Source organism: Puma concolor, chromosome D3 (assembly GCF_028749965.1).
Source record: "Puma concolor isolate L17-30 chromosome D3, mPumCon1.1.hap2, whole genome shotgun sequence".
Classification (NCBI taxonomy): domain Eukaryota; kingdom Metazoa; phylum Chordata; class Mammalia; order Carnivora; family Felidae; genus Puma; species Puma concolor.
This window is the reverse complement of record NC_141678.1, coordinates 26,126,271-26,149,682: the sequence shown is the minus strand read 5'-3', so window position 1 is coordinate 26,149,682 and position 23,412 is coordinate 26,126,271. Positions and strand designations below refer to the sequence as shown.

The 23,412-nt window shown below is 53.2% G+C and overlaps 1 protein-coding gene across 2 annotated transcripts; it reads left to right on the top strand.

Moving 5' to 3' along the window:
• The first annotated feature begins 9,497 nt into the window (after positions 1-9,497).
• On the top strand, positions 9,498-22,755 carry ASPHD2 (aspartate beta-hydroxylase domain containing 2). Of its 2 annotated transcripts, none has more exons than XM_086682195.1 (4): positions 9,498-9,672; positions 13,611-14,716; positions 19,714-19,827; positions 21,189-22,755. In XM_086682195.1, the coding sequence occupies exons 2-4, from the start codon at positions 13,909-13,911 to the stop codon at positions 21,299-21,301; spliced, it is 1,035 nt and encodes a 344-aa protein (XP_086538321.1). In that variant the 5' UTR covers positions 9,498-9,672; positions 13,611-13,908; the 3' UTR covers positions 21,302-22,755. The 2 variants fall into 2 exon arrangements, with proteins under 2 accessions (XP_086538321.1, XP_086538320.1); XM_086682194.1 differs by having other exon boundaries at positions 9,500-9,672; positions 20,847-22,755.
• The last annotated feature ends 657 nt before the right edge of the window (positions 22,756-23,412 follow it).

Genomic DNA, 23,412 nt, shown 5'->3' with positions numbered 1-23,412 from the left:
TTGATCTCTGGGCTTCCTGACGCCCGGAGCGATTCTGCCCTGAACGTGAGAGTCGGATGATAGCCATTGTTGGTAGACACCACGCCTGAGTGTGGCCCCTAGTCCAAGCAGGGATGCGATTTTCTTTTTCCACGTCCTGGAGGGTGAAGCCGGTATCTTCCTTTCGCCCCTCCAGGTCTGCTCTCTGGCTTTCTCCTCCCGGTTCACTGCCTCTAGCGAGGCTGACCTGTGTGGTCCCCACCAATGGGCTCCCTCCCCTCTGGCGTCCAGTTGGGTATGGCCCATGGGGAGCCCCAGCAGGAGATCGAAAGGCAGGGGGAGAGTGAGGTCGCAGCTTCCTCTTTTATGAGGTCCCCTAGGCTGACTGTGTCCCTTATGAGAAGACAGCAGACCTCTCTAAACAAATACCTCTACCTCCGGAATCTGGGAACCCTTCCCTCCCTTGTCCCTTCAGGCCTAAGTGGGCAACAGCGCCCCCTGTCAGTAGTCCGAGGTACTGCACCATCCTTGAGATTGCCTTAAACTGAGCCCAACCTCTTTATTAAAACCCTCTCAAATGATCCCCTGCCTGCCTTCGGGGCACCTGAGTGCTACTAACCCCTTAGGTGAAAGCCAGCCTTGCCTGCCTGTCTCCTCCCCTGATGTTGCTGCCAGCCCCACCTACGCCAACTCACACGGGGCTCGTCGACAGCAAAAATTTGTTCAAGAGCCCTTGCAAGTGTCAAGCAGGACCCACGGCGGGCCGCTTAGAACAAAACTCGAGCTCCTTCCCGTGGCTGAAGAGGCCTGAGCCTGCTCTCCAAACTCATCCCCCCACCCCATGCTCCCTCTTCTCTGCCCCAGTCACGTGGGCTTCTTAGCACCTTCGAAATGTGCCAAGCTTGTTCCTTCCCTTTGCATTCACCCTTCCTTCTTTCCCTCCACCTGCTACCAGGTCTTGGGGGCGGTGGTGGCACAGGGCAGGGGTGGATTCTCAGAGTTGTCAAGTTTAATCTAACTCCTGCAAGTTCCCTGAGGCAGACATTCATTTTACTTTTATTTTTTATTTATTTTATCTTTCGTCATCATTGTGTTCTGGGAGCGCCTACAGAACATGTCAGGTAACATAAACAAGGCAAGGGGCCAAGGCTAATAAAAACCATTCAGCCCTCTTGGTCTGGCTTTTGTTTTCCCACTTTTGACAGAGACACGGAAGCAGAGAAAGATTTCTTCACTTTTTTATACACACACACACACACACACACACACAGAGAAAAATCTCTTCACTTTTTTATACACACACACAGAGAATAATTTCTTCACTTTTTTATACACACACACACACACACACACACACACACGGTGCAGAGTCAATGATGGTGGCAAGTGACAGTCGTCCTTGGTGTTGGGGAACAATAGGGAGTGGGAGGAGACTAGAGCAAACCACCTGCCAGCCAGTTTGCTGTTTTGCAGTCATCTGGCCCCCGTGGTGACCAGACGTTGCCATTTTTCATGAGAAGCTGGGAAACCAGAATTTTACGTACTGTCTCCTAATTTTTAAATGTGGGCAATTTTAAAACCCCATGAAGGCCACGCCGAACACATTTTTGTGCCGGATTTTCTGCATGGGCTGCCAGCACTCAACCATTTCCATATACACAATGAGTATAGCACATAGTACATGTTCCACAATTAGGCGTTCGATAAATGAATTGTCTTCCCAGTTGGCTTTGCAGAGTTTAGAACTAGTTGACGAGCAGTACAACTTCCCTCCATGGGGAAGTTGAAGAGGTGAAAAGGTAGAAAAGGTGGGTTCAGAATGGGAGGAAGTTTCTCCATATCCTGGAACTTCAGGATATGGCTGCTCTCGGGCTAGGATGCAACCTACATGAAATTTCATGAAGATTACATTTCTATACCACTTGGTCTGGGGCTGATGTGGCTTAGCGTTCGTTGATAGGGTCATGCCCACCTTGTAGTCCCCATCCATTCTGATGATTCTCACCATGGTGTACTGGTTGCTAAACAATCTAGGTGCAAAAAATAGAAGCCTAGGGGCGCCTAGGTGGCTCAGTTCATTGAGCATCCAACTCTTGGTTTTGGCACAGGTCATGTTCTCATGGTCGTGGGACTGAGCCCCGCGTCAGGCTCTGCACTGGCCATGGAGTCTGCTTGAGATTCTCTCTCTCCCTCTGCCCCTCTCCCTTGCTCGTTCTCTCTCTCTCTCCCTCTCTCTCTCTCTCAAATAAAATAAAAAAGGAGACACATAATGATCATAATCTCTTACCACCAAGAAAGGCTCTTAGAGTTGGGACAGGAAGCATGCTGTCACGACATGAACTAATTCATTTAGTGGTTGAATTCTATTCCAGGTTTTGTAGAGGGCTGATTCTTATGTAGAGGGCTGGACTTATGAACCTGGCCATGCTTCTCATGTCTGTCTTCCCATCTCAGAGAATTCTCGGTTCTCACACCTACCTTCCACGCCCAGCCAAAGCTATTCCAAAGCTTCCAGAGAACATGGAATGAATGGAGTACTCCAGAGGTAGGTAATGAGCCAGATCCAGTGCCAGGTGACCCAGTGGAAGGCAGTGGCAGAAACAGGTGATGGTTTGGGGAAGAAGTTTTAATTAATTCACTTACTCCACTCTACAGAGCAAGCTCTCCCCAGGCTTCACGAGCAGCAGGCTCACGCCTGGTTCTAGCTATTTGCACGGTAAGCAGGAAGTTCACCGTCTGTTCAAAGGCTAAATAGTGTTAGCTCGGCCCTTTATTGGATCAGCTCAAGGTGATTTAGATTTGTTCTGGAACACATTCAACATTTGATAACATGCAAGGGTGGTTCTGCTTTCTGGACAGATAGAATCACTCAGTGTATTTTCTAACCAAGCAAAGTGCACCATCCAGTGTGATAAATCTATTTCAATCTATAAACTCATTCCCTACAATTTCTGATGCAGGCTTATCCTGATATTTCCCAGAGCAAAGCTTCCCAACTTTTATTTGTCCTACAGGGGCTACTGGGAGCCTCACAGTTAGTTGGAACACAGTTGAAACAGCTGTGTTCTTGCAAATCTTCAAATAGCTCAAGTCATGTTGGAAACCCACAACCCAAACTTTCAAAGCCAAACTTCATCTTACCTGATCAAATTGCCTTTTCTTTTTTTTTTTTAATAATTTTTTTAACGTTTATTTATTCTTGAGAGAAAAACAGACAGAGACAGAGTGTGAGCAGGGGAGGGTCAGAGAGAGAGGGAGACAGAATCTGAAGCAAGCTCCAGGCTCTGAGCTGTCAGCACAGAACCCGACGCGGGGCTCAAACTCACAAACTGCGAGATCGTGACCTGAACTGAAGTTGGACACTTAACCAACTGAGCCACCCAGGTGCCCCTCAAATTGCCTTTTCTAATGTATAAATGTATCATAATTCAGACATTCATAGAGAATAATAGCACACACATTTATGTGCCTGCCACCCACCTTCAGCTAATCTTAACATTTTGCTTTTTCCCTTTTATCTTTATAAAGGAATAAAATATCACAATGTGCCCCTCCCTAATTCCATTCCCCTCCCCTCTTGCCTCCTTCCCCCAAAATAACCACTACCCTGAATTTGTATTAATCATTGCCACACAAGACTTCAGTATCAATACATTTATTAACACACGTTAATGTATATATTTCCCCCAAATATATATATATATGTATATATGCATGCATATGGAATATAGTTCTATATTTTATACACACACACACACACACACACACACACACACACACACACACACACAAATATTCCCTCAGCGGTATAATGTATTATTTGCACGAGTTCACACTTTATGTTATGTTTCACATGCCAATCTGCAGTTTGCTTTTCCAGCTCAATATTGTATTTTGGAGATTCATCCACGTTGATACATTTAGCTCTGCCTCATACCGTAACTGCTGTCACATTGTGCTTTGTTCGAATTTTTGTCTACATTTTCCTCTTGAATGTTTGTCGCCTCCAATTTTGCACATGTCCCAATGTGCCTTCTTGTCCCACTCTGAAAACGTCTCTAGGGCAAAGGCTTTCAGCCTTACCTGCCTGCCACCCACTATCAGAAATGGATTTTACAGAGGCAGCTGTGCAGCACACACATGCACACAAACATACAGTATAACACACTGTCAGAAATACTCTCATAGGGGTGCCTGGCTGGCTCAGTTTGGTGAGGCATGTGATTCTTGTTCTCAGGGTCATGAGTTTGAGCCCCACACTGGGCACAGAGTTTACTTGGGGAAAAAAAACAACACATAAGAAATAAACGTAAGAGACACCTGGGTGGCTCAGTCAGTTAAGCATCTGACTCTTGATTTCGGCTCAGGTCATGATCTCACAGTTCATGAGTTCAAGCCCCATGCTGGGCTCTGTGCTGACCGTAGAGGCTGCTTGGGATTCTCTCTCCCTCTCTCTCTCTCTCTCTCTCTGCTCCTCCCCAGCTCGTGCATGCACGTGTGTGCCCTCTCTCTCGCAAAAATAAACAAATCAACATTTTTTTTAATGAAACAAACTTCAAAAAAAGAAATACTCTCATAATTTCTATTGTAATTCATTCTGTTTCATTGTCTTCAATCGTGGTCATGACTTACTTTATTCATTTTAGACCCGTCAGTGAGACCCCCCCAGTCTGAAAATCCGTGCCCTAGAACCAATGCCAGGAAGCTGGATGGCAGGGACAAGTGTGTGTGCTCACCTGTTGTGCTCATTTATACTTGCCCAGTGTGCAAGGGCACCTAGTACTCCACAGTCTGACACTTGGCATCAGTTGGCGTTTTAACATTTGCCAACATGATGAATGCAAGATGGCATCCCCCGGAACTTTCTCTGTATTCCCCTGATGAACGGGCATCACAGCACCTTGCCCTGGGTTTCTTGGCCATTTTGTTCCCTCTTGCACGCCTTGCCTGTTTGTACCTTTTGCTCAATTTTTATTAGGTAGCTTCATTTGATCTTTAGCCTTCTTGGCCCTTTGCTTTTCTATATAACCTTGGTGACCAATGTATCTTGTTGCACTGAAAACACTGGGATTTACATTAAAAATTGTTTCAATTTTAAAGATCACTAGGGGAATCTGTCATCTTTATGATGTTGTCTCTTCACATCCATGAATTTTGCATACGTTGTCATTATTTGCGATTTATTCTGGGCCCCTCAATATTTTTATTTCACTTTTTCCATCTTCCCCATTTTAGTTAAGTTCTTTCCTGAGTTCTTTACAATTTTGTGGCTATTAGGAAGAGTTTTTTCTGCACCTCTTTCAAATGCCTCGTATTTCTTTTTCTTGCCTTATTGCCTTGGCAGAAAATCCAATACAGTGTTGGATAGGAGTGGCAAGAGTGAACATCCTTGTCTTGGGTCTGATCTTTGAGGGAAAGCATTTAATCTCTAACCGTCAATATAATATCGGTTGCAACTTTTTCATCAATGCTCTTTAAAAATATTTTTTTAATTTTTTAAGTCTATTTATTTATTTTGGGAGACAGCGAGGATGAGTGGGGTAGGGTCAGAGAGAGGGAGAAAGAATCCCAAGCAGGATCCACACTGACACAGCACAGAGCCCGATGTGGGGCTCGAAGTCACAAACTGTGAGATCGTAACCTGGGCTGAAATGAAGAGTGGGATGCTTAGCCAACTGAGCTACCCAGGTGCTCCTCATAAATGGTCTTTATCAGACTGACAGAGTTCCCGTCTCTTCCTACTTTGCTGAGAGTCTTTCCTCACGAATGGATGTTGAATTTTGTCAAATGCTTTTTCTGCACCTATTTTGTAGTATTTTACTTTAATTTGTTAATCTGATGAATTGTATCAAAAGATTTTTCTGGTGTTGAGCACTTGTTTGTCCCTGGAAAATAATTTTTAATGTAATCTTGAAATGTATTTTAAAAATCCATTTTTAAGACCGCCAACAACATACTAATATTTCCTTTTCGAAAGCTAAAGTGTTTCTGTATAGTATTTGCAAACACACAGCATTTTCCTAGAGGATGCATGAAAAATTGGTTATAATGATTGTCTCAAGGAAAGGGAACCGGGTGGTTGTGGGATAAGGGAGAGAGGTACTCCTAGTAACCTTTTATTTATTTATTTATTTATTTATTTATTTATTTATTTATTTAATTTATTTATCCTTTTTGCATTTTGTTCCAGGGGCATTTAAATCCTTTTGAATCAAATTACAACATTCCAGGAAATTCTGGAGTTCCTTGTGTCCTCTGTGCCTAATGCTTTTTCTATCTTGACCTCCTCCCGAAGTTACAACTCATGAATTTGGGGTGCTTCCTCTGCGGGATATTCTTCGCATTTGCCAACATTGTAATATTTTAAGTTTTAAAAAGGAGAACATACTAGTGTATTCCTCTAGTGCTTTTCTCCTGCTTTTGTATAAATATATGTATATTTATATAAAGTAGAGTAATGTTTTATGTTGTGTGTGTTAGGTAGATGTAATCATACTGCAAGCATAATTCAGAATTTTTTTGCTCTATTATTTGTTGAGAAGCACTATATATATATATATATGTATGTATATATGTGTATATATATACATGTATATACACACATGTATATATGTGTGTATAATATGTATGTGTGTATATGTATATGTATATATGTGTACATATATTTTTTTAAGATTTTATTTTTTTAAGGAATCTCTACACCCAACATGGGGCTCGAAACCACAGCCCCATGATCAAGAGTCACATGCTCTATGGGGTGCCTTCATGGCTCAGTTGGTGAAGCCACCAACTCACTTTCCAAACAGGTCATGACCTCCCGGTTCATGAGTTCAAGCCCCGCATCAGGCTCCATGCTGGCAGTGTGTAGCCTGCTTAGGATTCTCTCTCTCCCCCCTCTCTCTCCCCCTACCCCACTTGTGCTCTCTTGCTCTCTCCCAAAATAAATAAATAAACTTAAAAAAAAAAGTGCTCTACCGACAGAGCCAGCCAGGCACCCCAGGAGCTTTACGTTGTTACATATACATCTAAGCTCCTCCTTTTAAACAGTTGTACAGGATTATATAATAGAAAACCATCACTACTTTGTAATCTATTCTAGAGTCTCTCCAGGATGGATATAGAGCAGTGAAATTGTTGGTTTTTAAGGTATACACATTTCTTGTGTGTTTGTTTGTTTTTAACAAATACTACTCAATTTCTCTCTAAAGGGACTATATTCGTTTCTTTAATGCACCAAGCAAGCATTTTCTTGAGTGACCTCGAATGAGCAAGGCATGTTTTCTCTCTGGACCCCCAGTGACTGCATCTGCAGGAGGAGGGAGCTGGGTGGACTCCATGAGTGTATGAGGTGGCATAATGATAGGTTGTGCAACCTCAGAGTGGGTCGGGAAGGACAGCCCTGAGGAGACAGCCGGAGGAGGAGGGCGCGGGCGGCAGCCAAGCTGGAGGCAGGCAATTTAGACTCACTTGGCCCTTATCGTGGCTCCTCCATTAGTGCAATGACAATTTATGCTCATCCAAAAGCCCCCCCGGAAGGCCTGAATACCGTTTTTCTCTGGGAGAACTCCCCTCCCCTCCCCACATCCCAGTATCTCCCACAGGCAGAAATGGCAAGCAGGGTTAGCAAAATGCATAAATGGTAACACTGCCATTGAACAAATAAATACCTTTAACAAATACGGAGCAATATAATTGCGCCGGTCACAGATAATTACAGGATTTATAGATGATATTAATTCGTAATGCACTACAGATGGTGTGATCCAGGAATGGAACACACATTTACAAGTCTATGAAGAATGCTTTCCTTTTCAACCCTGTCGGGGTGATGCTCTGACTCAATGTATAAGCACCTTGGGAGAAGTCTTCGTTTGAGCAACTTCCTGAAAGTGAGATGGACCAAATTCCCTGCCCCTTTCTCTTCCCTACCCAGGTTCAACTACTCTGAGGCTGGCAGTGAAAAGAGACATCTTGTTTAATGTTTCTAAATCGGATGACTGTGTTGATTACCCACACGTTGAACAAATCTGGATGTATTTTATGGTTTCCCAATGTATGCATTCTGGTTATTTTAGTAGAATAAGAGAAGGGGGAAAAGGTTCTTCCTCCTTTGGAGTAAAGACAAGGGAGGAGATGACAGGGATGAAATGGATTCTAAGATGTGGTAGAAAAGGGTTCGGGGCCACAGCAGATGTGGATTCTGAGCCACAGTCGAGGTGGGCTCCGGGGAAGAGACAAGATGGACTCTGGGACATGGGAGAGGTGAGCTGTCAGGTCAGGGACCAAGTGGGTTCCGGGACAAGGATGAGAGACATATGTTCTGGGACAGGGATGAGGTGCATTCTGGAACATGGTGGAGGTGGGTTGTTAGGTCAGGGATGAGAAGTGGGTTCCTGACGGGGACGAGGTGGATTCTGGGACATGGTGGGTGTTGGTTCGGGACAAGGGTAAGGTGGATTCTGGGATGTGGTAACGGGAAGGTCTTAGGTCAGGGATCAGATGGGTTGTAGGACATGTGTGAGAGGGGGATTCTGGGACATGATTGAGGTGGGTTCCGGGACAAGTACAAAGTGGATGCTGGGACAGCCACCAGTAGAATCTGGGTCAGGACCCGTGGACTGTGGGCCAGCCATCCCACTCCCGAGTTCCCAGAACCTACCCATGCATAGTCCCCCTGGAGCCCCGAACATGTCCCATGGCCGTTGTTAGCTCATCCGTCTCCCACAGGCCCGAGCTCAAACATCACTTCCTCATGGAGTCCTCTGCGGGGAACGTCCCCGCCATCTCCTTGCCCTTTTGCTTCACATGCTCATTCTCCCTGTACTTTCTCTTCTGCTACTCTGCGGGCCAGGTGATGGTGCATTTACACCTGTGATTCCTTGGGTACCCTTGACTCCTGGCCAGACTGTGACTTCTCACGGGCAGGCGCCGCGTGTGCCCCGCTCCCCACGGAGCACAGGGCCAGGCACGGAGAGGCTGCCCAACAGTCGCTTGCATCGAACGAAGGAGTCTTCCATGACACTAGGGATCCTGTGTGATTTACGGTTTCTTTCAAAGTGCCTGAGCGGCCTTCTAAGTGCGCGGCGAATCAACAAATAAAGGAAAGAAGGGTGTCGGGCGAGAGGAAGTGAGGGAGGAAAGAAGAGGGAGGGAAAGTGAAAGAGACTGGAAGGAGGAAGTGTAGGAGGGGAAGCCGGGGCAGGGACGGAGCCCGGGGGAGGGGGAACAGATTGGGGCACAGAGGGAGAAACGCACAGCGAATGAATGAACGCCCGCCCGGCCGCGCGCACCACCCCCCGGCCCCGCGGGCCAGTGCGTCCTGCGCGCCCGGCCCCCGCAAAGCCGCGCGAGCAGCCCCGCGCGCGGCCAGCGCTCCCCGCGCCGGGGGGTCCGGGCTCCGCCCCGCCCGCCCCGCCCCCGCGCCGGCCCCGCCCCGCCCGCGCCCGCGCCCGCGCCCCCTCCCCGCGCCGGCCCGGCCGCGCACGGCATTGTGGGAGTTGTGGTCCGCGCGGCCCCGCGGAGCGCAGCGCGGCGTCGGCACCGGCGGGGGCACCGGCTCGCCTCCGGCTCGGGCTCCCGCGGCGTGGGCCGGGCGGTGGCCCCGCGGCGCGGGCAGGGGGCGTCTGCGCGTCCGCGCCCTCGGGCGACGGCGTCGCCCCGGCCCCAGCGTCCGCCCCCGCCGCCCGCGCGCAGGTAAGCGGCGTCTCCGGGGGGCTGCGGGGAGGCGGGGGGGACGGCGCGGCGCCCACCGCCCTCCCCCCGGGGAGAGGGGGAGGAGGCGGGGGACGGGCGGCTTGCAGGCCCGCGGTCCCCACGCCCGGCGGCGGCGCGGCGGCTGGGGATGCTAGCGGACGCCGGCGCCCTCCCGCGCCCCGCATCCCGGCCGGGCCGAGGGGCCCCGCCGCCCCGCGTTCGCTACGTGCTTAGCGCCGCCGCCGGGGCTGGCTGTGTTTGCGGCGTGCCGGGCATCACCCTCCTCGAAGCCCCTGCCCCGTAGCGGCGCCTTCCCGGGTGTTACCCGCGCCCCCCACCCCCACAACCCTCCTCCTCGTGACCCTCCTCCCAGGTCTCTTTCCCAGCCTGCTCTCCTCCCTCCCCCCAGCCCTGAGCGTCACCCACTTCCCAGATTTCCCGCGGTGACCCTCCTCCCCTGTCCCATGAGCTATCACCATAAGCCACTTTCCCTAATCTTTAGTTGATTGCCCACTTTTCCAGTTAATAGTCACCTTTCCGTGGCCCCATCCCCCTCCTCCCCTGACCTCCTGGTGGTCACCATCTGTGTTAACCCATCCGCTGCTCCCCCATTTGCCCCCACTCTCCAGAGTGGGTGGATGCTGAAAAAGGTGGCCCGGAAAGTGAGGAGGAGAGGTCTCCGGTTGCCCAAGGGGAAGGGCTGGTCCTGGGCAGCTCAGTGGGTCCTGGGTGGAGAGAGAGTGACCTGCATGGCACACATTGCTTGGGGTTGCTCTCCTCCTTTGGGGGGCTTCTGGGGTGGCCTGACCACACCCTGGGAGTGACCAGAAGCCCTTTAGCACAGGGCAGCCACTTAGGTTGTAAGGTAAACTGCGTTAGCCAGGTTAGAGCTGAGTCTGTCCCCCAGATGTTCATCATATCAGAAGTTATATTTCATTGGACTCGCTCACCAGCTGGCAATGAATTTGGACCCTGTTCCCCAGAGCTGACTGACCTTTAAGATCTGGAGTTCTTAAAGTGCAGGACTGCAGTACAGGTCCCCGTCCCTAACGAGGACAGACATGAAACAGATGTGTGAGGAAACTGAAAGTCACTGTGGTCGCTGAGCTGGGAACTGGGGAGGGGGAATCCGTGCCCTTCCCACTGGAGCCTTGGGGGTTGTTCCTGCGTCCTGTTGAGTGTCAAACGTTTGAACCAGTGTAATACGCTGTCAGTCACCCTGCAAATGTAAGGTTGTTTTTTTTGGTTGGTTTTTTTTTTTTTTGGTTTGTTTTTTTTTTTTTTTTTTTTTTTTTTAGTGTCACATTTCAGCGGTGAGCTTTTTAATCCATCTTTGGGCTCAGGGGCCTGCCAGCATAATTTGGCTAAAAGTAACTGGCAGCAGGTAAGACAAGTCCTAACTTCGGCTCTCAGTGCTGTCTATGAGGACAGAGTCCAAAGCTAGGTTCGGGGTATCTGGATCTTTTGCTGCCTTTTGTTTATAGCTCAGCCCAGGGAGAGCTCATGGCTGATGTTGTGTAGAATGACGCTGGAGAGGGTAAGCGGCCTGTATGTCCAGTGGAGAGATCCCCTCATCACCCGCCCTGTCTTCCAAGTCTTCGCTGTGCTTGGGTTAAGTGATTAGCAGGGCTGATGGGAACTGACACGTAACAGGTGTTTGTTAAATTATCACCATCTCACTTCCCATTTAAGAAAAGCCTCTTCTCCTGAGAGACTCAGTTTAAAAGTTCCAATTAGAGGTTTAGCTCAGTGAAGGGGGAAATCCTTTTAGTAAAAGTGCTGGTTTATCACGCAGATGACAGTTTCCTGCTGAATTGCAGGAACCCCGGGGTTCTGTTTGGGAGACAGGCTTGCAAACAAAACAGAGGAAAACCATCCAGATTTTCTTTCCCTTTTCCTTGAGAGGAAACGTGCCAGTTATGGCTGGGACAGAAGCAGGGGCACGGAGGGGTCTGTTTTCATCCCGTGGGGCCCAGACCTGGGAAGAAATTGAGAACGGGTGCCAAAGCAAATTGAGCTGCTAGCCTCCCCACTCTTGTATTTTTCCTAGAAACATACAAATGGCCCCGAATATTTAGCATGTGTGTTTTTTGACTTCGGAAACCTTATAGTCAAGTGATCCTTAATTCGACCTAGGCAGGGAAAGTGCAGGTAGGCAGTTATATGAGCACCTGAGGTTTGTTCTTTTTCATTTTTAGTTTTGCAAGTCTGGGACCGGAAAAAAAAAAAAAATCAGATATGTGGCGGTGAGAATGTCCAGAATTGGCCTTCAGGGTTGCTAGTCCTGAGATACCTTTCCCCAGTGCCCCACCTTTGCCTTGCTTGCTGATCAGCATGGGGGTGCCACATGTGTAAGCAGTCGCCAGCACATAGTAAACGCCTGCCGTGACATCCTAAGCGCTTACAGCTGTCATCATCATTCACCTCCCTCCAGGGGGATGAGCATGACCCGGTCTGAGTGATGAGGAACCTGAGCAGGAGGGCAAATGACCCGCCCAGGGTCCAGCCCACCCCCAGTTTGGGTTCTTGGCCTCTCTGCCGACCTTGCAAGAATTTTCCAGCCAAATGCCGTCCCCAGAGAAAGGGGAGGGCTTTTAGAGTTTTTAAGGAGTTGTTTTAGTTGCCTTCTATTCCCCAGAGAGAGAAGAGAGAAGATAGAGCACAAAGCGATTTTTCTGAATTTATTCGGCCCCTGGCGCCGAGGGAATGTATTAGGCCTGGAGGAGCTCACAGACCTGGCTGTTCTTGGATTAGAAAAAAAGCAGCCTGGACGGAGGGTTTTCAGCTGGGAGACACGGCTGGGGTTTGATAGACACGGGCAACCTGACTGCTGGGCTCTGATCATACTCTTGGGCTATTAGGATAATCAGGGTGCTAGGCACTGGCCCTTAACCATTGGTGGCATATGTGGCAAAGAGACCCGAGAGGGCTTCTGTTTCCTTCTCTCCCATCCCTTCTCTCATAACCTGTGGGTGAGACCAGCGAGGAGCCTCCCAAGCAGGTAGACAGAAACGCCCTGTGTCTGCCATGGGGATGGCGTCCTCTTCCAGCTCAGTGTAAGCCCAGCCCGTGTCCGAAGGGCAAGAGAGATTTAGAAAGAATGCCCGGATTTACGGCTCCTTTGCCATTTTTAAGGATTCTTTATTTATTTAAGTGATCTCTCCGCCCAATGTGGGGCTTGAACTCCCTGACCACAACATCAAGAGTCGCGTGCTCCACCAACTGAGCCAGCCGGGCGCCCCCTCTTTTGCCATTTTTTTTTTTTTAATTTTTTTTTTCAACATTTATTTATTTTTGGGACAGAGAGAGACAGAACATGAACGGGGGAGGGGCAGAGAGAGAGGGAGACACAGAATCGGAAACAGGCTCCAGGCTCTGAGCCATCAGCCCAGAGCCTGACGCGGGGCTCGAACTCCCGGACCGCGAGATCGTGACCTGGCTGAAGTCGGACGCTCAACCGACTGCGCCACCCAGGCGCCCCATCTTTTGCCATTTTAAAGATGCTTTCGAACCCAGGCCGCTCTGTAAAGGTACAGAGACCAAAGGAAAACAAGCATTTATGACATAGCTCCTGTGAAAGAGCAGAGCAAAATGGATGGACCTGATGCTGAAGCCAGCGGTTGAGGTCCCTGTCCTGGCTGCGTGAACCTCTCTGGGCCTCAGCTTCCCCATCTGTACGGTGGAGCTAATCACACCCCCTAAGGATGACACAGAACAGGCCGGGCGTCTGTACTTCTCAGACAGTACTAGATGCAGATTAAGCGCCACCGGCCCTTTGGGACCTGGGGGCTGTGGTAAAGGGGGAGGGGACACACAAGATTGAGAAGTGTGCCCCCTGCCAGCGGGGACCTTACAGGATGCTCCGGGACTGTGCACTTCAGAGGATTTGCCCAGGTACAAAAAATTGACGCTGGTTTACTTTCCTTTTCCCGTCTCAGGTTTGGACGTCCTAAAAAAAATCCTTTCACGGTGACTGACCCCACCTGCCAGGGTGATGTGAAGCGGCTCCTTCCAGCCTCCGTGCAGTGACTTTTGCCGGGAGTGGAGTGGCGAGCCCAGACGTCCGTCGATGCCGCCCTTGGCGGGCTCCGAGGAACAGCGGCCGCCATGCCCCCCCCCGCCCCAGCTGCCCCATCCCCCCCGTGCTAAGCTGCATGGTGTGGGTGCCCCCGGGACCCCCGAGGACTGACTGCCTGACCTTGCTTCGCACCCCCACCGACAACCCGCCCCCCCAAGATGTCTCTCGAGTGGCTGGTGGCCTGGAGCTGGTCGCTGGACGGCCTGCGAGACTGCATCGCCACGGGCATCCAGTCGGTGCGGGACTGCGACACCACCGCCGTGGTCACCGTGGCCTGCCTGCTGGTCCTGTTCGTGTGGTACTGCTACCACGTGGGCCGGGAGCAGCCCCGGCCCTACGTGTCCGTCAACTCCCTGATGCAGGGTGCGGACGCCAACGGGCTGCAGAACGGGTACGTGTACTGCCAGTCGCCCGAGTGCGTGCGCTGCGCCCACAATGAGGGCCTCAACCAGAAGCTCTACCACAATCTGCAGGAGTACGCCAAGCGGTACTCGTGGTCCGGCATGGGCCGCATCCACAAGGGCATCCGTGAGCAGGGCCGCTACCTCAACAGCCGGCCCTCCATCCAGAAGCCCGAGGTCTTCTTCCTGCCCGACCTCCCCACCACGCCATACTTCGCCCGGGACGCGCAGAAGCACGACGTGGAGCTGCTGGAACGGAACTTCCAGACCATCCTGTGCGAGTTTGAGACTCTCTACAAGGCTTTCTCAAACTGCAGCCTCCCGCAAGGATGGAAAATGAACAGCACCCCCAGCGGGGAGTGGGTCACCTTTTACTTGGTCAACCAGGGGGTTTGCGTTCCCAGGAACTGCAGGAAGTGCCCACGGACGTACCGCTTGCTCGGAAGCCTTCGGACCTGTATTGGGAACAATGTTTTTGGGAACGCGTGCATCTCCGTGCTGAGCCCCGGGACTGTGATAACGGAGCATTACGGACCCACCAACATACGCATCCGATGCCATTTAGGTATGTCGCAGGGACGGGGGTCTCCTGACTCACGGCGGCCCAGGCGGCGCGAGAAGCTCGGTAGCCAGAATTGTGCCTTTTCGCATTCTTCACTGTCCCATCAAAGATTGATGAGTTGCATGTAAACGTGTCTCACGGCACAGATTGAGCCGAGAAGGGGACTTGAGATCGGTATTACCCGACAGGTAATACAGAGAAAGCTCTGTCCAGGGGACGGAAGTGGTGATGGCAATGGTCTCCATCTGCGCTGTCCAAGTACAGAAGCCACTAGCAGCGGGTGACCGTTGAGGGCTGGAAATGTGGCCAGTGCAGGCGAGGAGCAGAATTTGTCACTTAATCTGAATTTAAATCGGCCCGCGTGGCTAGCGGCTACCGTATTGGACAGCGTATCTCTAGAGCCAAAGGCTGTCGTAACAGTCGCTGAGGTTCATGATGACATCTGGGAGGCCGTGAACGATGCCTTAGCGCCTCCCGAATGGAGGGCGAAGTCACGCTTGGTGTTAACACTGATTTTGTTCCGCTTCCGGGGAAATCGGTAACTTGCGTGGCGGTGGTTTCGAGAACAAGGTCAGAGTCTGCGTGGCCGTGTGTTTGCATCCCGGCCCCACCGGCAGCTAGCTGTGTTACTTTGGACAAGTCACTTCACCTCTCTGGGCCTCAGTTTCCTCATTTAGAAAAGAGGAGGGGAAAAGATCGTCCCCTGCAGAGTTGCCTTGAGGGTCTGCTAAGAGGAGCCTTTAGTCATGTGGAGCGAGGACTCACCCTTTAGGGGGGTTTCACAACAACTCCTTGTTGTCACTTCCCCAGGATGCCCCGTTCCTGGCGAGTCTCTAATGGGACAGTTACCGGGCAAAGGCGCCACCAGTTAGCATCCCAGACTGGGGGAGCGCGCCCAGAGCCTGCGCAGGGTCCAGCTTCGGGAAGTCTGCGGCGCGGGCTGCCTTGGCTCCAGAATGGAGGAAGAGAGAGCACACGTGGGGGGTGGGGGTGGGGGGGCGACCTAGGCTGGAGCAGGGAGTTCATGAGTGTCCTGCAGAGGAAGCCCGGGGCTGCCCGGGGGCATCTGAGCCAGACGCCTGGCCCTCCAGCCCTGCTTCCCCCAGAGCCCTCTGCTTCCCCTGCCCTCGTGTGGGGATCCCGAGGAAGAGGTGACTTGGACAGAGGGCTTTGCCGCTTCGAAAAACAGCTAGATTCGAACAGTTGACTCCTTGAATATTTCAAGAGCAAAGGGCAGGGCCGAGGCGCGCCAGAGGAGGTGTCCTGGCTCCGTGGGCAGCTGTGGGACTCTGGGCAAGTAACTGAGTCCTTCCGTGCCTCAGTCTCCTCCTCCGTAAAATGGGGAGGCGGCACTTACCTCCCCAGGATCGTTGACCGGGTTAAATAGGCTCTTCTGCGGCTGCAGAAGAGGCAGCTCTACCTTTTGTGATGAAACACGTGTTGGGCAGTGTAAGAAAGGCTGCCTAAGACGTGGGGCCTCAGGAAACCGTGGGAAATGATCAGGTTTCGGAAGCACGCACACTTGGACTCCGCTCTGTGGGCCCCACCTGCCAAGTGATCTTGGCCAGGACCCCGAAACTCCGAGCCTCCGTTCTCAAGGAGAAAACGGAGGTAAAAATACCTGCCTGGGGGCTCTCTGGGGGGTTAGAAGTGGCACGTGTGAGGTATTGGCAGGTGGAGGGCAGTCAGGTAAAGGGCACCCTGATCCAGGAGGTGAGGCGGTCACCTAAGCCATCTCAGTAAAGTCACTGTGCAAGACACCGGGGCACACTCGGGTCAGAGCTCACAGGGCCACCAGGGTGGAGTGGAGGAGCCACCCCCCTTCCCCCACTCCCCCCGCACATGGCTTGCTGTGGAGTCCACGGTCGGGCTGAGGTTAGACCGCTTGGGTGGGAGCAAACCGCGGAGGGCCCCCGTGCGGGGCTTCGGAATTGAGGCTGTGGGCCGTGGGGAGCGGTGCTGGCTTCTTGTTTGAAGGTTGCCTTTGTAGGTTTTTAAGGAGCTTCCGAGTGACACGTAGGGAGGAGCGTTTGTGGATTGATACAGAATCCAGGCAGGTGCGTTGAGTAGCAAGGGCCGGGGGCCACAATGCCTCTTGTGCGTCCGCGCAGTAGATGCGTGTGTATAAGCCGTGCCCACGCGGGCCCTCGTTAGGACCTGTCGTTCCCTCCTCAGCTCAGCTCGTTCTCGCCACCAGCAAAACTGGGCCGTGTCATGTTCCCTTGGACAGCCAGCAGCCTTGGAAGAGGTCCCGCTGGATTGTGGCTGCTCCCCCACGGCCGGGGCAGGCTCCGCGTCGGGTTTGCTCAGCATTTCCTTCTTTCCACTGTCATGCCCATGTTCACATCCACCCCGGAAGGAAACAGAGGTGTGTTAGGCTCACATGACCTTGTCCGTGGCCAGAGAGGGAGTCCGGAGAACAGGGTCGGAAGCAGAGTGACGGGTACGTCCCTGGCAGTCACGCCTCTGCCAGCTTCCCTGGCTAAAGTGCAGGAAGCACCTGGAGTCCCTGAGCCGAGCTCCTGACTCGCCAACCTCTGTCCCCTTTCCTGCCTTCCGTCTGGGTCGGGTGAAGGGAGCTGTCCCCGCCGACAGCTGAAACCCCAGCCACTGCCCCGCCTTCGCCCAGTCTCTTCATTTGCCAAGGACGGCGTGGAGCCGCCTCCAGAGGTGGCGTCACTCCGTCTGGACCCCACGTAGAGCCCTGGGACGAGCTGTCACCGAGCGTGTCACACAGCACATAGCACAGGGCTGGGGCGTCCCGACCGCACCACCGCAGACCTCCAGTAAGCACCGTCGGATGCCAACTAGGCAGATTTACCGGGGAGGCTGCTGTCCTTGCACATGGCCAACCCTCAGGAAAGGGCAGGTGAAAATGCACGACGGTGTTCAGCCCATTCACACTAGCAAATAAGCAGTTAGACTCTCGTCGCCTCCCGTGTGCACGCTGTTGGATCTCTTGGCCGGCCGGCTGGGTGGAACCAGCTGGTGTTCGCCTTGCCCACCTGTTCAGCATCCTCAAGTGGGGGCCGGTGGTGGACAGAGCCCTCTCTCTGCCCTTGACCTGCCTCGCTGAGTGGCTGGGGACAAAGCAGCAAGCCCTGCGCCGGAGGACGCGGGGCCTGTCTCTGTCCCCGAGAGCCACCTGAACACTCTGTCTTGGGAGTATCGATCGTTTCTGCCAACCGAGCTGGTTTGTGGGCAGGAGGCAGGAATGGTGGGCCGCCGGAAGGCGGGGCCAGAGTGAAGGGGAGAAGCCGAAGAAAGTGAGCAGGGGGCTGGCAAGCCAGCAAGCCAGGCCATTTTTCTCTTGTACCGTGGTGACTGTTGATGAATCATTCGGTGGCCCAGAGGAAGGAGGGCTGCTTTCCGAAGGCCTGGGGTGGACTGTCTCTGCAGAGAGCGGCCAGTCCCCTCAGTGAGGGGCACCCGTGGAGAGACGTGGCTTGGAGGGCCCTCTCCATCTGGGCCCATCACAACCCTAACGCCCCCTCCCTAGCCATTAACAGTAGCAGGAGATGGGAGAGCCTGGTTCCGGAGTCCGTCACTCAATGAAGTGTCCCGTCCGTAGTCAAAACATAACTACTAGAAGGGTCCCTTTCATACCACAACTCCTGATGGGTGACTAGTATTTATGCCACAGAGTCCAGTGTTACAAGAGCCCGTTCTTCGGAGCCAGGAGGATCTGGATTGAAATCCCAGGTCCCGCAAGGACTGCGCTGCAACTTCTGGCAGGTCACTGACCTTCCCTGAACCTCGGTGGCTCCATCTGGAAAATGGGTGAGGTGATGTCTGTAAGTGCCGACTTAGCCCGGACCTGCGCCCAGCTAGGCGTTACGTTCTTGGTCACGCGGCCCTGCAGGCAAGTGTGTTGACGTTCCCCTTCACAGATGACGAGGCCCTGGCTCAGAGAGGTTCAGTGACTTGCCCGAAGTCCTACAGCACATAGGGGTCAGAGCCAGTCATCTGGCCTCAGGTCCCATGTCCTTGTCACTCCCCCGTGCAGCCTCTTTGTGTGACTTCCTACTCTACCTGTGTTTCCAGCCATCCATTCCTGGTTCAAGGGGTGAGTTAAAATGCTCCGTTAGAGAGAACTCTGTTTCATGCTTGTCCTGAAGACTGAATTGGGGGGTGCCAATTACTTCTGGGCCACGGCTGTCCCAGTAGTCACCGAAGACAGACCAGAGCACCACGATCCCACCCCCTCTGCCGGTTTCCTCCCAAATCATCCTTCTTGAGAGCCGTAGGGCCGGTGCCGCCTCTTGTGAATCGTAGATGGCTGCAGTGGTGCCTTCATTGACAGACGTCCGTGCACCGACAGGGGCCAAGTGTTTCCTGAGACCCTCGGATGTGAAAGTGCGCGCACGGTGGCATTTCAGCCAGGCCCCCTTTCTGGGGTTACGCACTGAGCTGGGCACTGGCCGCGTGCAGTTGGGCGCATATGGCCCCTTACGAAGGTGTGGGCCTCTTTCTTCTTGGAGCTCAGGCGTTTCCTTAGGGGCGACCTCCAGTTTCTCGGAGGGAGGCCGGAGGAACTGAGACTAAGAACGTGCTCTCCTCAGGCCCCAAAATGCGTCTAAAGCTCGGAACCCAAAGAGGAGGACACTGTTTCAACTCTGCCAAAACAGCCCTAGAGACAGGGCTGTAGTAAACAGAGTTCCGGGACACGGCGGGCTATGAGCCTGGCCTCCCTCGATTAACGGGGGGGTCCCACAGATGGGCTTCGGGGGTCTCACAAGTGCGGTGCAGAGCCTTGACCGAGAAGCCCCTGACCCCAGACCCATTAAGCCAGTGGAGGAATGCATGCCTCCAGGGAGTGACGCTCAGGGTACGCAGCCAGTATTTGCCCGGTCGAAGTACCCCCTCCCCCCACGCCCCCAAAGAGGGCCCCGAGGGGTGAGGCAGAAGGCCCGGTGCTTTGGAATGGAGAGCTCACCCCAGAACAGGCCATCCCCGATCCCACCCGCCTTCATTGTCTCTTCTCTCCTTTTGCCCCAAAGGTCTCAAAACTCCCAGTGGCTGCGAGCTGGTGGTGGGGGGAGAGCCCCAGTGTTGGGCGGAAGGACGCTGCCTCCTCTTTGATGATTCTTTCCTGCACACTGCATTCCACGAGGGTGAGTGCCCGCGGTGGTGGTGGGGGTGGTTTTAGTTAGAGGCGCGTGTTTTTAGCACGGTTTTAGGTTTCCAGAAGAACTGAGCAGAAAGCGCACACCATCCCCACGCAGTGTCCCCTCTTGTTACCCTCTTGCATTCGTGTGGCACGTGTGTCCTAACTGATGAGCCGATATTGACACATTATTATTATTATCTTTTTTAATGGATATTTTTCAACGTTTTTATTTATTTTGGGGACAGAGAGAGACAGAGCATGAACGGGGGAGGGGCAGACAGAGAGGGAGACACAGAATCGGAAACAGGCTCCAGGCTCTGAGCCATCCGCCCAGAGCCCAACGCGGGGCTCGAACTCACGGACCGCGAGATCGTGACCTGGCTGAAGTCGGACGCTTAACCAACTGCGCCACCCAGGCGCCCCTTTAATGGATATTTTTGACAGAGAGAGAGAGAGAGAGACACAAAGCATGAGCAGGGGAGGGGCAGAGAGAGAGGGAGACACAGAATCCGAAGCAGGCTCCAGGCTCTGAGCTGTCAGCACAGAGCCTGATGCGGGGTTTGAACTCACAGACCTCGAGATCATGACCTGAGCCAACGTCGGAGGCTCAGCCGACTGAGCCACCCAGGTGCCCTGACACATTGTTATTAATCAGACTCTCCAGTCTCCGTTAGGGTTCGCTCTTCCTGTCACACGTCCTGTGGGTTCTGCCAGATGTATGGTGACATGTATCCACTGTGACAGGATCCCACAGAATAGCCTCGCTGCCCTAAAAGTCCTCTGTGCTCCACCTACCTCGTACTCACCCCTACCTCCCTGTGCCCGCTTCCCTTTATACGCTCTGCCCAGAGCCGTATGGAGCCGTGCTAGAGTCCTTGTTGAGAAAGGAGGTGATCTTCCCGCCTATGCCAAGGGACAGGATGGGTCCCTGCCCGCAAGCTCACTGTGTGCGGTCCCGCGCTGCGTGGCTCCTGGCTCTGGGACGGTTCAGACCTCTCCTCTCTCGCGCCCTCCCCTCCCCAGGTTCGGCAGAGGATGGCCCGCGGGTGGTTTTCATGGTGGATTTGTGGCACCCCAACGTGGCAGCGGCCGAACGGCAGGCTCTGGATTTCATCTTTGCTCCAGGACGATGAGAACAGTCCCCGCGCTGGAGTCGGCGAGAGCGGCCGCGGGTCAGCCTGGGCAGGCTGGGGTCCGGTCCAGCCCCCAACCCGTGCTGGGATTCCATGCTCAGAAGCCTGCCTCGACGGAAAGTCCTTACTTGGGATTTTGAGATCACGTTGGGTCCCTCTTTCCTTTGATTATTGTAAATGGGAAATTTTTGGCTTGTATTTCCTTAGATTTGTTTTTTTTTTTTCCTTCCAGTCATTTGCTCCCGCGACTCCTTCCTGCCTAATAGCGCATTACTTTGCTCCGGGGCCGGAGGCTCAGTGCCCCTGTCCTTGCCGTATCGCTGCTCGGTTTTCCCAGTGCTCTGAAACAGCGTAAGCAAACGGTTATCTGTCTGAATGTAATAACGTGAAACTTCTTGTGGTCATCTTAAGAGAAAAACAAAAACAAAACTCGACCAAAACACTGCACACCAGAGCGCTAGAGACCTTGGCCTCTGTTGCTGTCACGGCCACACAGGGGATCCTTCGGCCACGCCGGGCCGGCGGCCGGGAGAGCGTGCAGCCCCCACGCCCAGCCGGCTTCCCGGGCAGGGTGGACCCGGTCAGGGGCGGCACGTGGCGGCCGGGCCCCAGCGGGACCCTGTTGCTGTCGCTCACCTCACTCCGAACCTTGTCAGGCCCCTGACGGCAGGGAGCGTCCGGCTGGTGGGACTGGCGGCTTTTCCGTAAACACGGCTTCCCCGCAGAGCTGGGGCTAGTGTCCCTGGCAGCCAAGTCGGGGCTCCCACGGATCAGCTGCGGGTCGTGTGATCCACTTACCTCACTGCCTACCGAAGCCCTACTGCCAAACCGGGCCTGGAAAATTCCCTGTGCAGCTGTTTCGAGTCCACGGTGACGAACGTCAAGACGTCAACCGGCCAGGTTGGCTGGTAGGAGCCAGGGGGTGTGCGGTGAGACCTTGCTCGTGCAAGTGACATTCCAGGAACCACCTTCCTCTGGCAAAACTGGAATCGTAGATCCGACCAAAAAGTGTCCGTTCTGCTTTGGAGTTCTGTTGCCTATGAGTGTTTCCATTTATCCGTCTGTACATAAATGTTCCAGCACCGGACTCCGAGACGGTGGAGGCATCGGCCCCGTGTCCCTGTCACCGCACGGGTGCATGCCGAGCGACAGCGACCCAGGCCAGTGTGTGTGTGTGAGAGAGAGGCCACCGGGAAGACCCACGAACCTGAAAGACCCACAGTCACGGTGCTGGCCTCTTGGTCGCCTATGAAGGACATGGCCAGTTTGAGGCACTGATTCTAGAAACGTCCTCCTGTTAGCCGACGTGTGCAAGAGTAGCCTGCGGCCATACTCGAGACGCCTTTTTTGAATAGTGCGTTATGAGCAGTGTCCGATTTATAAAGCCGTGGGGCCGTGTGGAACATGCAGTTTGTCCCGCGGACAGGGCCGGGGCCGTCGTGTCTGAACGGAAACCGGCAGCGCCTGCCAGGAACAGCCATCAGGAGGAACCGTGAACCGAAACGCAGTAGCCGTTACTGGCACGCGAGCGAAGAAAACCTGTCTCTATTTGGGTAAACTTTCTATACAGACATTTTTCAGTGATCAGAACGCGGGACAGGGCAGACATTTCAAACACACCTGAAGTCTTTTTACTCATTAAGTATCTTGTTCCAGAATCACCGAGGTGCATGATTTCTATACATACTGACTGCTCTACGTTTACAAAGCCAACAGCCCACGCAGGTACCCGGCTACCTGAACTCATGTCACATGGTTGGGGAACAGGAGATAAATAAAGGATCTTGCCGAAAACCAGAGTGAAGTGGTCAAGTCTGTTGTGGTGGGGTGGGGGGGGGGGGGGGGTGGGGTGGGCAGGTGAGGAAGAAGGGTTTGTAAGGAAGAGGCGGATGCACAGGGGAGGAAGCAGGTCCCTCAGTAGCTACATCTTGATTTCTTTTTTTTTCCTTTTAAAGAGGGGTGGGTGACACGGGTGGCCTGGAGCCCCAAGAGCAGCCCAGCTGCCTGGTGTCTTCCCAGCGCTGCAGTCCTGGCTGGGCTCCCTCAGCAGGCGGGAGGGAGGAGCACCACTCGCTCCGGGGCCAAGACATCTCTCGCTCTCCTGAAGTGTGTGCATTGCCAGCTAGGCAATTGCTAAAGTAATTTACACGCTACAGCTAAGGATGCTCAAGGTGAGAAGAGGGAGCCTGTGTGCCCGCCCAGCTTCGGATGAGAAGCCTGCATCGGCTTCAAGGCCAGACTGCACTAGGTCACGTACCGGGTCTCCCAGGCACCTGCTCATTATCCCCCAAAGTCACCCGGCTTGTCTGGGTTCTGGGTACAGTGACCACACTTGTAACATCGAATGCCCTACAGCATACGGTCTGGGAGGGGAAGGGGGATCCTAACCTGCCGGTCCTTGACTTTGCGTGATGCGTGATGTGTGATACAGTCACCGGCTTTTGAGAAACACTGAT

Excerpts from the sequence above, each read along its gene's own strand:
- ASPHD2 (XM_086682195.1), top strand. The coding sequence starts at position 13,909 with ATGTCTCTCGAGTGGCTGGTGGCCTGGAGCTGGTCGCTGGACGGCCTG. Across the intron at positions 14,717-19,713 it reads ACGCATCCGATGCCATTTAG|GTCTCAAAACTCCCAGTGGC; the intron begins GTATGTCGCAGG and ends TTTGCCCCAAAG. Across the intron at positions 19,828-21,188 it reads GCACACTGCATTCCACGAGG|TCATTTGCTCCCGCGACTCC; the intron begins GTGAGTGCCCGC and ends TTTTCCTTCCAG.